The sequence below is a fragment of the Chionomys nivalis genome, chromosome 19 (assembly GCF_950005125.1).
Source record: "Chionomys nivalis chromosome 19, mChiNiv1.1, whole genome shotgun sequence".
NCBI lineage: Eukaryota > Metazoa > Chordata > Mammalia > Rodentia > Cricetidae > Chionomys > Chionomys nivalis.
The window spans coordinates 45,157,167-45,171,039 of record NC_080104.1 but is presented as its reverse complement, the minus strand read 5'-3'; the positions used below and the strand labels follow the sequence as shown (position 1 = coordinate 45,171,039).

General features: G+C 37.4%; 1 protein-coding gene across 1 annotated transcript in view; it reads right to left on the bottom strand.

Annotated features, from left to right (window-relative positions):
* The window catches only part of Ctnna3 (catenin alpha 3), a 1,259,162-nt gene that overhangs the window by 41,449 nt on the left and 1,203,840 nt on the right, over positions 1-13,873 (bottom strand). The window contains exon 17 of the mRNA XM_057751057.1: positions 4,861-4,995. Within this exon, the coding sequence (XP_057607040.1) occupies positions 4,861-4,995 (135 nt within the window). The remainder of the gene's footprint in view (positions 1-4,860; positions 4,996-13,873) is intronic.

Genomic DNA, 13,873 nt, shown 5'->3' with positions numbered 1-13,873 from the left:
AGGCATTTTATTTATGTTACTTTTGTACGGACATGAGCATCATCAAAGACCTGCTGGATAGTGACTGTCTTGTGGTCCAGATGTGTTGGTGTACTTGGCATAGAGAGGCACTCAGCAGGTTTTCTGATTTTAATGAACTGTGCTTTGGTGTCCCATAGTGAGAACATGCAACTTCAGGATAAATGTGTATCGTATAGACTTACAAATGAGAGGTGATGGATTTTAATTTGATGATCTATGATGAGAAAGTATTTCAAAACATTTCACTTCACTTATTCAGCTTCTCTGCCTTTAACCTCTAGCACCCACGGAATATATTCTGCCTATTCATGCCGGAGTCACAGCCCCCCAGGCTTACTGCTTTCTCAAGCGTGTTTGCTAAGAGTCCTGTCACATAAGCCTGATTTTGTAAATGATCTAGTTTTAAGTACAAAACCCGTGTGAGAGTTAAAAATAAGCTTCTGTGCTTTAAAAGTGTACTTGATAGTTTCTAAGATACCCCATGACTGGTTAGCTTTCAATTGAAAGACAACAAAAAAGACAGATAGGAAGAAGCAAGGAGATAGGAGGAAGGTAAAAGAAGGTGAATGTAGGGTCACTGGACTACTCAAGCAAGTAGAGTATGGCACACAAAAATGAAATGTACTAAAAGCCTTCCAGAATCCACTTGCAAGCAGATGTCAAGAGTCGTAAAGGGGGACATGCTTTCCTCTGGCAGATTTATTTTTCTTTTTTTTTTTTTTTTTTTTTTTTTTTTGGTTTTTTTCGAGACAGGGTTTCTCTGTGGTTTTGGAGCCTATCCTGGAACTAGCTCTTGTAGACCAGGCTGGTCTCGAACTCACAGAGATCCGCCTGCCTCTGCCTCCCAAGTGCTGGGATTAAAGGCGTGCGCCACCACCGCCCGGCTCAGATTTATTTTTCTGATGGAGAACTGCGGGCAAACAATGACAAGTGGCCTTGGATTCACAGTGATACATGGGTACATGATGGCCCCACTTTTAAAGGGCCAGTCCTTGGTTTTACATGGCTCCTGCCTGTTCTCGCTAATCAATATGTAAAATTCATAAATTTGAATCACCGTACCAAACAATGGTGAAGGTAAAACCTATTTATATATCTCAAGATTACATTTTGGCTGGACAATTAGCAATCATTTTTTAAATACATAGTTTTATTTGAAACAATTTTAAAATTTAAATATATTTTGGTTGTATTCTTTCCTTTTCCCAAATCCTTCCAATCCTCTACCCCTCCATACTAACCCAACTTTAAGTTATTTCTCAACAAACAAACAAACAAAAAAACCCAATGCAACAAACCCCCCAAAACAAGCAAACAAAAACGAAGTAACAACAACAAAAAAAATAAAACACCACCCAAAAGAAGAGAAAAAAATACCAAACTGTAACCAAATAAAAGCGCGCATAAAGCTGTGGGGTCCATTATGTGCTGGTCAGTGACCCCTAAACATGAGGACTGCCCAGTGGTTGTTAATGCATGGCATTACTCCATCAGAGAAAACTGATTTTCCTTCTCCTAGCAGACAGAAAAGACAGTTCAGGTGTTAACCTTTACTTTAGGGCCTACGTTCTCAGTTATTCATTTTTTAGCATAACAAATTAAAATATAATAAGATGGAACAAATATGTCACATCACAGTTGGCCAGGACAAACCAGCAGAAGGAAAGAGCCCAAGAGAAAGCCCATGAATCAGAGACCCACTCACTGACACACTGCGAATTCTCATAAGAACACTAAACAGGAAGCCATAATATTTTTTAGAGAGCCTTGTTTGTTTTCTTGGTGTCCTCCACCCCTATGGGTCTTACACTCCCTTCTTCTCTTCTTCTTTTGGGATCCCTGAGCTCTGAGGGGAGAGCTTTTATGAAGACATCCCACTTCGGGCTGAGTGTTCCAAGTTCTCTCACTCTGTGTAGAGTATCTGGCTGTGGGTCTCTGTATTTGTTCCCATTGGCTACATGAGGAGGTTCCTCTGATGATGCTAAACGAGGCACTGATTTATGAGAATAGAAATCATGTATTTTAATAGCTCTGTCAAAACTGCACCTGTGGATATGCATTAAATATTTTTGAGAGCTTAATTTTTTTTTGTAAGACAAAAGCCCTTGTATATATTTGGAAAATAAAATTTGTGTGACTGCAGATTTTGTAAAGATGATGACTGTGTGAAATACTGAGTGAGGACAGAAAGAAGGACTGGCTGTTTAATAGTTTAGACATACAGCTCAGACAGCATAATGGAAGACTGGCTGTTTAATAGTTTAGAAATACAGCTCAGACAGCATAATGCACACACGCGATATGCTCATGCCGAGGTGATTATTGATTTACTGTCATTTGGCCCATAATTTTTCAATGTTTTTAATTTAAATAATGGGCAAGTGACAAAGTCACTAGAAAGAAAACACTCACTATTGAATTCAGATTTTTTTCCCAAAATATCAATGCTCAGTATGAGACTAGCACCACTGCTGTAAACCTTGTCCTCACAGGCTGAGTAGCAGGCAGTATCTAGACACAGCATCATGATACCATTATTCAATATCTTATGCAAGATACTCCACACACTGTAAAAGATACTGTGATAAAAATTTTTCTATGTTAGCTGGGCGATGGTGGTGCATGCCTTTTATTTCAGCACTCAGAGGCCGAGGCAGGCGGATCTCTCTGAGTTTCAGACTAGCCTGGTACACAGAATGAGTTCCAGGATAGGCTCCAAAGCTACAGAGAGAAACCCTGCCTCTCGTCTCCCTCCCCCACAAAAATCCTGTCTATGTACCTTCTAAATAAGCATATATGCTCTGTTCATGTTTAATGAAGAATAGCTAAAGTGTTGAGTAGTATATATGAAGTAAATTCATTTATTACTTGTGATATTTACAATGTACAGCTGGTCAATCAGTATATAATTACATCCTAAGAAAAAAAATCATTACCAGTTACTGTATAATTCTGTCTGTAGTATATATATCTACCCATGGATATGTGTATATTTCTATGTAGACATGATAATAAGGCTTATATTGCTTGTGTCCTAATAAAATATAATTTTTTTGAAAAGTGAAAGATTATAAACCTTGATTTCCATCTATGTTCTTTTCTAAAATTTGTATATCAAGGACATAAATCTTTATTTTCTTCCCTGACCTTTACAAAAATAAAAAACAAGAGAGAAATCCTACCAAATTTTTTCTGAATAATTCACTCTTGCCTTGCAAGTCTCAATTTTTTTCATGAATTCAATGCTGAACACCAAAAGATGTTGTAATATGAGCGGCGGGGCTGCGTCCCCGGCACCTGGCTTTACCCAAAATAATTACACGAAAACTGTATTCTTTTAATCACTTTTAATCACTGCCTGGCCCATTAGTTACAGCCTCTTATTGGCTAGCTCTTACATATTGATCTAACCCATTTCTAATATTCTGTGTAGTACCACGAGCTGGCTTACCAGGAAAGATCTTAACCTGCGTCTGTCTGGAGTGGGAGAATCATGGCGACTCCTGACTCAGCTTCTTTCTCCCAGCATTTTGTTTTGTCTACTCCGCCTACCTAATTTTCTGTCCTATTAAAGGGGCCAAGACAGTAGCCCTCTCAGGTTTTACGTGGAGTTCATTAGCACGTTGGGTGCCACTCTGTTGTAATAAGAGCGGCAGGACTGCGTCCCCGGCAAAAAGAGAAAACACAGAGGTCTCTGATGGGAAACCCCAACTTTGACATTTACTTGAGTGACCCCAGAGAAGCTATTTAACCTTTCTGTATTGCATTGCTTCAGATATTGAAGAAAACAAAGCAATTCAATAAATATCCCCAAGAATGTGATTGTAATGATTGGGCTAAAACTCAGGCCACTGAGAGACAATCAATAATGATTAGCTTCCTCTCTCTGCCCTTGATGATAACCTTTCCTTTTTATGTAACTTAATTTCCTTCAAGAACATCAATTCATTAGAGAAAGTTCCATGTTGGGATATAGAAAAATGAGATTCTGCTAATGCAGAAGCAAACTGGTACAGTTTTTAAAAGGGTTCTAGCAACATGGCTTCCTAAAATGTTCATCATACTTTAACTTAAATTTATAATCTTGGTCCATGTCCTTCTCAAAGACACTGATAACTGAATCCAAAATAGACATCAAATATTATTTTATTACTGTACTTGCTCTAGAGAAATGATCAATGTTATTAAAAGATGAGCAAAAACCACCAGACATTATTTCCACCATGGCAATTTAAAAGCATCTTGAAACTCAAGGCCACTGAAAAATTTATTCAAGTTCCCCTAATGCAAAATATTTATAATATTCTATACCAAAAATTATACATGAGAATTTTTAAATCTCAGAACCAGAATTTATGTGTTATAAAAATAAATATGTAGAAAATAAAAATTTATAACAATAAAATAATTGAAATAATATATAATTTTACATTTATCTTAAAATCTCACAGAGCTCAATTTAAAGTTCCCTCTGTATTCTTTATAAGGTCTAAAAACTGTTCTATATGTCCATAAATTTCCTATTCAGATAGTATCCAAAAGCTATATATTTTTTAATCTCTGGAGTAAAAAAAATACGTTTTAACATTTTAAAAAGAAACCTGGAAAGTGATTGTAATGACAATGACTGGGCTAAAACTTAGATCAGAGATAGATAATCAATAATGATTAGTTTCCTCTCTCTGTCCCTAATGATAACCTTTCCTTTTCTGTAACTACATTTACAGCACAAGCAATTTATACTAACTGCGAGCAAGCTTGTCCTATGCTAAATTCATCTGAGAGATGGTGGTGGCATCTTCTGTGTGCAATGGTGCAAGTGACAGGCAGAGTACTCACGGCTGACATGATGAGCTCGCCCCCCAGGTTTTGGATCTCAGCTTTAACTTGACTGCAGATTTTCAGCTGGTGGGAGTAGAATTTAATTTGTTCCAGATAAGCCAGCAAGTCCTGTTTGCACGGTGGATCTGGGCACTGCAAGTATAACAGAGATAAAAGTAGGAATAGCAAAATAAAGAAGAGGTACATCCCAGTGGGGAATACACACACCATGGATACCACATAGGGCAGCAGTTTTGCACCAGCCCGGTTTCTTATGCCAGCCTTGGCACGGTCTCATACACTTCATTGGAAAACTCTTGTTGAAACAACTTCTTTGTTCTTCAGGTGTAGTGTCTGGGGTTAGACCAAGTACTTGCTATAGGAATGTGCAGATATGAAGAAATACATAAAGAGCTGCCTTCAACTTATGACAAGTTTAGCAGCCTTCAGATTATGTAGACAGGAAGAAATAGTAATATGCAATTATCTCATCACTATGAGAGTATTTATAAGAATCACTACAAGAATATACTATGAAATGTGGAGTTTTTTTGCTCTCTTCCTTGTGATATTTGTGTGAAGAAACAAAATCCACAACAAAGCATCTTAAGCTGTATTATTTTCAGCTTTAAATGCTCTTACTGGGACAGAAAAAGGAATTTATTTCTACTTGAGATAATATCTGCAGATTCAATGCAGGTAAGAAGTAGAAAACTCACATGTTTTAAGGGAATAGCAAAACTCTTTTTCAAATCCAATTCCCCCTGGTGATTAATTTTCTATAAGGAACTCTTATGAAAATAGTTCTATATGTTGCTATACCATGGCAAATGTCTCAGGATAAAGCTGAGTCCTCCTGCTGTCTTCCCCATGAAGTTATAGGCTTAAGTTTGTTCCTGACCTTAATTCTATTTTTAGTAACTTTTCATAAGAACTTAGATATGCAAACAGAAACTCATGACCAAAGAAATTTATTGCTACAATATTTGAAATATCAAAAATCAGAAATAATACAAAATAGTAGAAAGAGGAGATATGAATTTCTGTCTAAATACTGTAACACTGTACCATTTCAATGTATTTTCAGAAGCTGGAGAAAGGCTCAGTGGTTAAGAGTGTCTGCTGCTCTTGCAGATAATTCAGACAAGTTCAGGTCTTAGAACCTATGCCAGGTCGCTCACAACCACCTTTACCTAGAGTTTTAAGGGACATGAAACTCCCTTCCTGCTTCCCCAGGTACCTACAGATTATGTATGACATTCAGTTACACAAACTATGCCTAAATAAAATAATACACAATAAAATACTTTAAATGTTTTCAAATTATATGGGAGAATAATGTTCAGTGATGAAAAGTTAAAACCTTTGGATTTAAAACTGCATGCATCACTTCAGCTAAATTGGATCAAATGTGAAATTTTTAACCATGTTGAAAAGGAATTATATAAAAATGATAATGGATATAATACAATCAGTTGTCTCTACTTTCTTCATATATTACATTTGTCTTGAAATAAATATTAATTATTTCCATAATAATACAATGATATTAAAAATCTTTAAATTGAATTATACAAATTAAAAGGTAGGATGAATGGCCACCAGTGTGATAGTTCAGTAGTTAGGATGCTTGCCACCAAATCTGATGACCAGAGTACAATTTCTAGAACTCACAAGGTAGAAGAAGAGATCCGATTCCTGTGATTTATCCTCTGACCTCCACATGTATATTGTAGCATGTGAGTCATGCCCACCGCCCATAAATAAATAAATGTAAAACTGTAAGATGATAGACCAGAAATATCTCTCATGAATATCTGAATTCATCTACTGCAATCATCCTTCACTATCTACTGAGGACAGATCCCAGGACATATAAGGATACCAAAATCCAAAATCGCTTAATTCATCTTAAATAAAATAGAAAGTATTTGTGCATAACTTAAACACATCCTTCTGGTAAACTTTAACTATATCTATAGTGCATATAAATAATTAATAAAGTTTAAATAGTATATAAATATTTGGAACATTGTATTGCTTGGAAAATTTAATGGCAGGAAAGAAAGACAGTGTGTGAACAATACACATATACCATCAAAGGTTCACCTATAACAAACTTAATGGGAAGTGACTGAATTGGTGGGTACAGAACTCATGTGCATAGATGGATAACTATTTTGTAACTAAAATGAGACATGGTTGGGAAATTCCTGAGAAGGTTATTCTATTTCACACTGTTAAATACTTTGGTCCACATATCTCTAAGTCAGATGTACAAGATGAGGCCATGGAAACTTGTAGTCAAAATTCATATTAATCAATAAATGAATTAAATATATTCCTCTGCAGAAACATTGTTCACCGATAAGACAGAAATAAATACATACAAACCTTGGTGGAACAGGATCATCAGCCACAAAGATATTAGACTGATGGTAAAAGAAGTTGAGATAAATGTGTTTTGTTTTGTATTGTTTGGTATTTGTGTATATGTGTGTTTTGAATAGGGAGTTAACAGTAGTCTATAAACTTATTAATGAAGATTAAATTGAAGTTCGATAAAAGGAAGCAAGAAAGAGCAAAGAGCAGAAGAGAAAGAAGAAAAAAGAAAAACAGAAGCAGGGGAACGATGGTAGCCAATTCTCATACAGCTTTTCCTGCCTGCGGGATGCTACTCTAAATAATTGGCATGTTATCACTCGCCGTAATCAAACTCCGAGACATAGGTGACTTCCTCTGATGAAGAAGGGTGTATTCCCCAACTGTTTCATCACGACAGGAAGTGCGTACTCACTAGGAACTTCCTCCACATGAGGCACCGCACCTGGTCTTTCAAAAGCATGATGTTTCGTATCAGAGCATGTCAGACAGATCTAGATTAATGCCATTGAGAAGATCTCCAAACTAAACTCTAGAAATAGTTTGAGGGCTTCGTTTTCTCTGACTCATTCATATGAATGAACAATTATCTCTTCTTCACAGCACTCCTTCAAAACACTTTTGATTTTACTTATTGAAGAACTTTCTCTTTATTCTTTTCTCTTATGGTCAGAACCTGTGGCAGTCCTGGTATAGATCATGATTTATCTATCATGTAGGTATATTCTTCCATAATATGGCAGTTGTATAGATACCCGTATAAATCCATGGATCCACTATAATGTCAATCAACAAATGCAGAAGCAGAGCAAAAAGGGGGCAGTTTCCTTGCCATTTAATAAGTAGCAGCGGAGAAGGAATTATACGATATGGAGACTTCAACCTTACCGCTCTTGCCAGAAAAAAGTGTCACTCTTCTTACAGATATCACTGTATGCAAAACTAAATTGCCACTTGATTTATAAAAGAGCTTCTTAAGTTAGCCTTTTATTTTAAATTATAAATTTAATTACTGTGGATCTGTTTTTTCATGGTTATAAAATTCCTGATGAAATTTACATTGTAACTACTGAGTTGAATCTCTTTTTATTGAGAATAGGTTTTTATACAATATATTTTAATTATGGTTCCCTTCCTCCAACTCCTCCCAGGTCCTCCTCACATCCCTACCCACCTAAATCTACACCCTTTCTTTCTCTTATTAGGATACAAACAGGCCTCTAAAAATGTCCTCCCAGATCCTTTCCATATCCCCACCACCCAAATATCCACCTTTCTTTCTCCCCTTCTCAAGAGGATATGAACAGGGATCTAAAAATAATGAAAGAAAATAACAGAAACAAACAAAAATAGGACAACAGAAACAGCAAAGACAAAAAAGAGCTAAAGAAAAAGCAGAAGAAACACATACTGAGATACACACACATACATTTGCAATCACATAAAAACAAAATTTGAAGCCATAATATATAAGAAAATTATGTAAGTTTAAAAAAAATGTCCTCTCCCTGAGAATGAGAAACAGAAGAGATCTCCTGGGTGGACTGTGAGCAGGTACAGATGGGAACATGAGTCATCAGGCTGGGGGGTCACAGAGAGGGAGAGTACTGAAAGAGGTTCCTGGAAAGGGGGGGTATTTGGGGATAATATAAAAACCTGGTTCAAGGAACTCTCCCAGAAAACTATAAGTATGACGCCAGCTAAGACTCCTAATAATAGTGGATACATAGCCGGAACTGGCCATCTCCTGTGACCAGTGGAGGAAGTGGGAAAACAACCCAGCTACAAAGCCTTCAACCTACAGTCTGTACTGCGTACGTGATATGCTGGGGTAAGGATAGCCTAGAGGCTGAGGAAGTGGCCAATGGCTGGCCTAACCTAAAAAACATGCCAGGAGATTAAGCCTCTCACAAACACTGCCAGGAGAGCCAGGTCCCACAGGCTGGATGACCCAGAGACCTAGGATAGAACCAAACACAAATGAAGGACAAAAAAGTCAATGCAATGATGTCCAATGTTATTTATACACATAGACTGGTGCCTATCCCAAATCTCAACCGAGAGGCTTCATCCACCAACTGATGGAAACAGATGCAGACCCACACCTAAACATTAGACAGAGCTCAGGGAATACTGCCAAAGAGGGGGATACAGAATTGTAGGAGACAGATGGGTCTAGGGAACCACAAGAAAACCCACAGAAACAGCTAACAGGGGCTCAGAGGAGCTCACAGAGACTGAATGGACAACCAGAGAGCCTACATGGGACTGACCCAGGAATATACTCTCCTTATATGTTACAGTTGTGTAGCTTGGTCTGCTAGAGAGACTCCTAACAGTGGGAACAGGGGCTGTCTCTGGTTCTATTGCTGGCTTTTGGTACCCTCTTCTTCATAGTGGGTGTAGATGGAAGTTTCTTTCTTGTCCAACCCTGGAGCTGTGCAGTTCCAAAGAAACATACAGAGCTTTATATTATTTATAAACTGTTTGACCTAGGCTTATTATTAACTAGCTCTTGCAACTTAAATGAACCCATAATTCTTGTCTATGTTTAGCCATGTGGCTCGGTATCTTTTCTTTAGTAAGGCATTCTCATCTTGCTTCTTTTACATCTGGCCTGTGACTGATTCTCTGCCTTTCTTCTTCCCAGTATTCTCTTAGTCTGGTTGCCCCACCTATATTTCCTGCCTGGCTACTGGCCAACTAATATTTTATTAAGCTAATATGAGTGACAAACCTTTACAGTGTACAAGAGCATGAGCATTATCCCATACCACTGGGTAGCCATTTCCAACCTTAATAAGAGAGGAGGTGCCTAGTCTTATTACAACATGAAATGTCATGTTTTGTTGATATCCATGGGAAACCTTCCCTTTCCTGAAGAGAAATGCTGGTGTGGATTAGGGATAGGAACAGAAAGAAGGTGGATGGGAGGCTGGATGGAAAAGAGGGAGGGAAATTGCAACTGGTACATAAAATAAATAAATAAAGATATAAACAAACAAACAAATATTTTTAAGAAGAAGAAAATGAACAAAAATGTCCATTGTAAAAAATACCCTCTAAAAATGTGATTGAGTTTGTTTGTGCTGACCATCTACTGTTGGCTATATGTGCCTTTAGGTCTGGTTTGCACATCCATTAACACTTTGATGGTACAAACTAAGCTTTCCTTTTTAAGTAATTATCACAGAATTTTCAGGTAAATGGATGGAGCTAGAAAAATATCGTCTTTTGTGAGGCAGCTTAGACACCAAAAGACAAAAGTTGTATTATTTGCTTATATGTAGATTCTAGCTGTTAAGTCTTCAACAAGCTGGCTACAATCCACATAAGAGGTTCGATATTGAGTAAAGATCTGGGGGAGAGACTAGAAGGCTCTTCTTAGGAATGGGAAACAGAATAAACATTATGGATAGACGGGTGTGAAGGGAATAAACATTATGGATAGACGGGGGAAGAAAGAAGTAAGAAGCAATGGAGGGACAACTATAACTGAGGGCCATTTGAGGAGCCATACTGAAAGCTTATATAGTAAAAGCTTTTAAAATGTATGCATATATGAAAGAAATAAAAATAGAGTCACCAAAATAACAAGGTAGACAAAGTTCTGACTCAACATATCTTACCATCAGATGAAACACTAGGATTGGGTTATATCTAATTGAGTTGTTAGCCAAAAAGGCCCCATGTAAACCTCATGCCAAACAATCCAGGGTACTGGCCAAAGGTATTGGTTGTTCTTTGCAAACTGATGGTAAGGCCAAATTTCTGAAGACACCACCTACATAACACACTGAATGCTAAAAGGGCCTTTCTACAGCCTTTACACAATACTGACTAGTGATCATGGTTCTTAAAGGTACCCTACATACTACTAGAAGAGAAAGGTAAACACCAGCTGAGCTACAAAACCTTCCATCTACAATACCATCCTGCCTGAAAATATGCTTGTGCAATATTGGCACAAAAGTTGTAGAAGTAACCAACTACTATCTGATTGGAATTAAGGTCCAGTCCATGAGATGAAACCTGTGCCAACAATGCCTTTGTAGCCAAGAATCTGAGAATAAATAGGCCATGGACTTTAGCTAAAATCAAATACTACTATAAAACTATTGCTAAGGTCATTCTGCTAGATCAGTGAGTTGCTAAGTCATCTTCATAGAATCTTCCTCTTCCAGTAGATGAAAACGAATTCCGAGACCCACAGCCAGAAAATATGAAGAGAGTGAGAGACCCTTGAACACTCAGCTCTAAATAGAATGTCTCCATCAAAATTTCCCCTAAAGGCTCAGGGAACTCTGAAGAAGAGCAATGGGAGTGGAAGAGACCGGAAAGCAAGGCCTGCTAATCACAACAGGACTGAGACATATATGAACTCACAGAGACTGTGGCACTATGTACACAGAGCCTGCACAGTTCTAAGCCCATCAAGTTCCAGTGCTTGAGGGGAAATGGATGGATACATGCTCCCAACCCTAACCCAGAAACTAACTCCATTTGATAACTGCTTTTATTCTCAAACCAATAACCAATGATACAGACTCTCACATTTAACACATTTAAAGAAAACCTTCAATCTTTTCCATGAGACTCTCTCAGGGGAAGGCTAGCAGGCTATAGAATTCTATTAAGAAAAGGATGATAAGATGGGTATAGAGTTTGAAATGAACTTCTGTAGTTGCTAGCAGCTTGACCCAGATTCACCTTTTATTTACAGATTTGATAAAAATCTTTTCTATTTTGTTGGAAATCAGTTGCTTTTTTTTCATCCACAGAATCAAATCAGTCTAACAGGTAAATTCTCATGCTCTAGAATGTGCTAAAGCCTGTTGCTGACATTGAAAAAAAACCTTTCTAAGGTTTTTGATTTACTTTAATATTTGTGCATATTTAAAGCACTCAGCATTATAATTTCTATAAAACAGTGTATAATGATCAAATCAGCACAAATGGCACACCCATTTCCTTGAATATTCATATTTATGCAAATCTAAACTGTTTTAATAGTTCTAAACCCATATTTAGAAGAATTATTTACCCAAATTTGAGAATGATCTTTCATTTATTTTTAAATAAATTTATTTATTTTATATACTAGCCTCAGCTTTCCCTCCCAGTCCCGTCTATAACCCCCCTATTGTAACCCATTCCCAATTCACTCCTCTTCTGTTTCTGTTTAGGAAGGGGCATTTCTCCTGAGGGTATCAACAAACAAGATATATCAAGTTGCAGTAAGACTAGGCACCTCCCCAAGTGTTAAGTCTGGGCAAGGTGACCCAGTATGAGGAATATGGTACCAAAAGTCAGCAATAGAGCCAAGACAGCTCATGCTTTCACTGTCTAGAATCTCAGTGGAGGACCAAACTATACGACTTTAACATATATGACACGTGCCTAGGTAAGTCACCTATAGGCTCCCTGGTTGTCAGTTCAGACTCTGTGAGTCCCTATGAGGATAGGTTAGTTGATTCTAGGGTTTTTGTGGTGTTCATTGAGATTTTGATGGTAAAAGCTAATTTTTCTCTTTTGTAAATGATTATCATAAAATTTTGAGGGAAATGGATGGAGCTAGAAAAACAATCATCCTTAGTGAAGTTACATAGACACCAAAAAACAAATCTGGCATGTAGTTAATTATATAGAGATGCTAGTTGTTAAGTCTTCAATATGGAAAATAGAATGAGCAGTATGGATGAATGGGTATGAAGGGCATGGGAGACTGGAATGGGAGGATCAAATAGGTAGTAAGAGGGAAGGGACGAGTAAGAGGCAAGGCAAGAACAGCTAAACCTAAGTGACATTTGAGAGATCATATTGCATGTGTGGTGGTTTGAATAGGAATGTCCTCCAAAGGCTCATAGATTCCAATGCCTGGTCGCTAGGGAGTGATGTTACTTGAAAGGGGTTAACTGGCATGGCCTTGGAGTAGGTGTGGCTCTGTTAGAGGAAGTGTGTCACTTAGGGTGGGCTTTGGGGTATCAAAAGCTCTACAAGGCCCTGCAACCTCTTCCTGCTCCCTGCCGTTCAGGAGTAGAACTCCCAGTTTCATCTCCAGCACCAAGTCTGCCTGTGCTGTTCTCCCCACCGTGAGGACTATGGACTAAACTTCTGAAACGGTAATCAAGCCCCAAGCCCCACCCCCAATCAAATGCTTTGCTTCTTTGTTTGTTTGTATTTAAAAACTTTGTAAATACATGTGTTATTTTTTGTCTGTCAGTTTGTTTTAATTTTAAGTTGGTTTCAAGACCATAGACCCTGAACATTGATTTAAAAAAAAAAAAAAAAAAACTAGGTGCCAAGATGTGTCCATCTACAGCAATCCTTTTCATTAATAATATTAATAATAATAACTGCACATTAATAACTGGTCTAACCTACTTCTAAGTTTTATGATGACTTCGGTTAGAAACTCAAAAAGCAAGTTTTCTTAATAATTGATTACAATTTAAAATAGTACCTTCTTCCCTGATGCCTGAAATTTATACATTGAAAAATTACTTGGGTTGGCAAAAACTTGCAGAGTGTATTATCTTGCACATAAAATCAGGATGTAGAAAGGGTGGCGGAAATCTAATTCAGATAAAATCTAGCCATTTAGAATTTTTATTATTGTAATTTTTCTTTGTTCCGAAGAATTTCATAC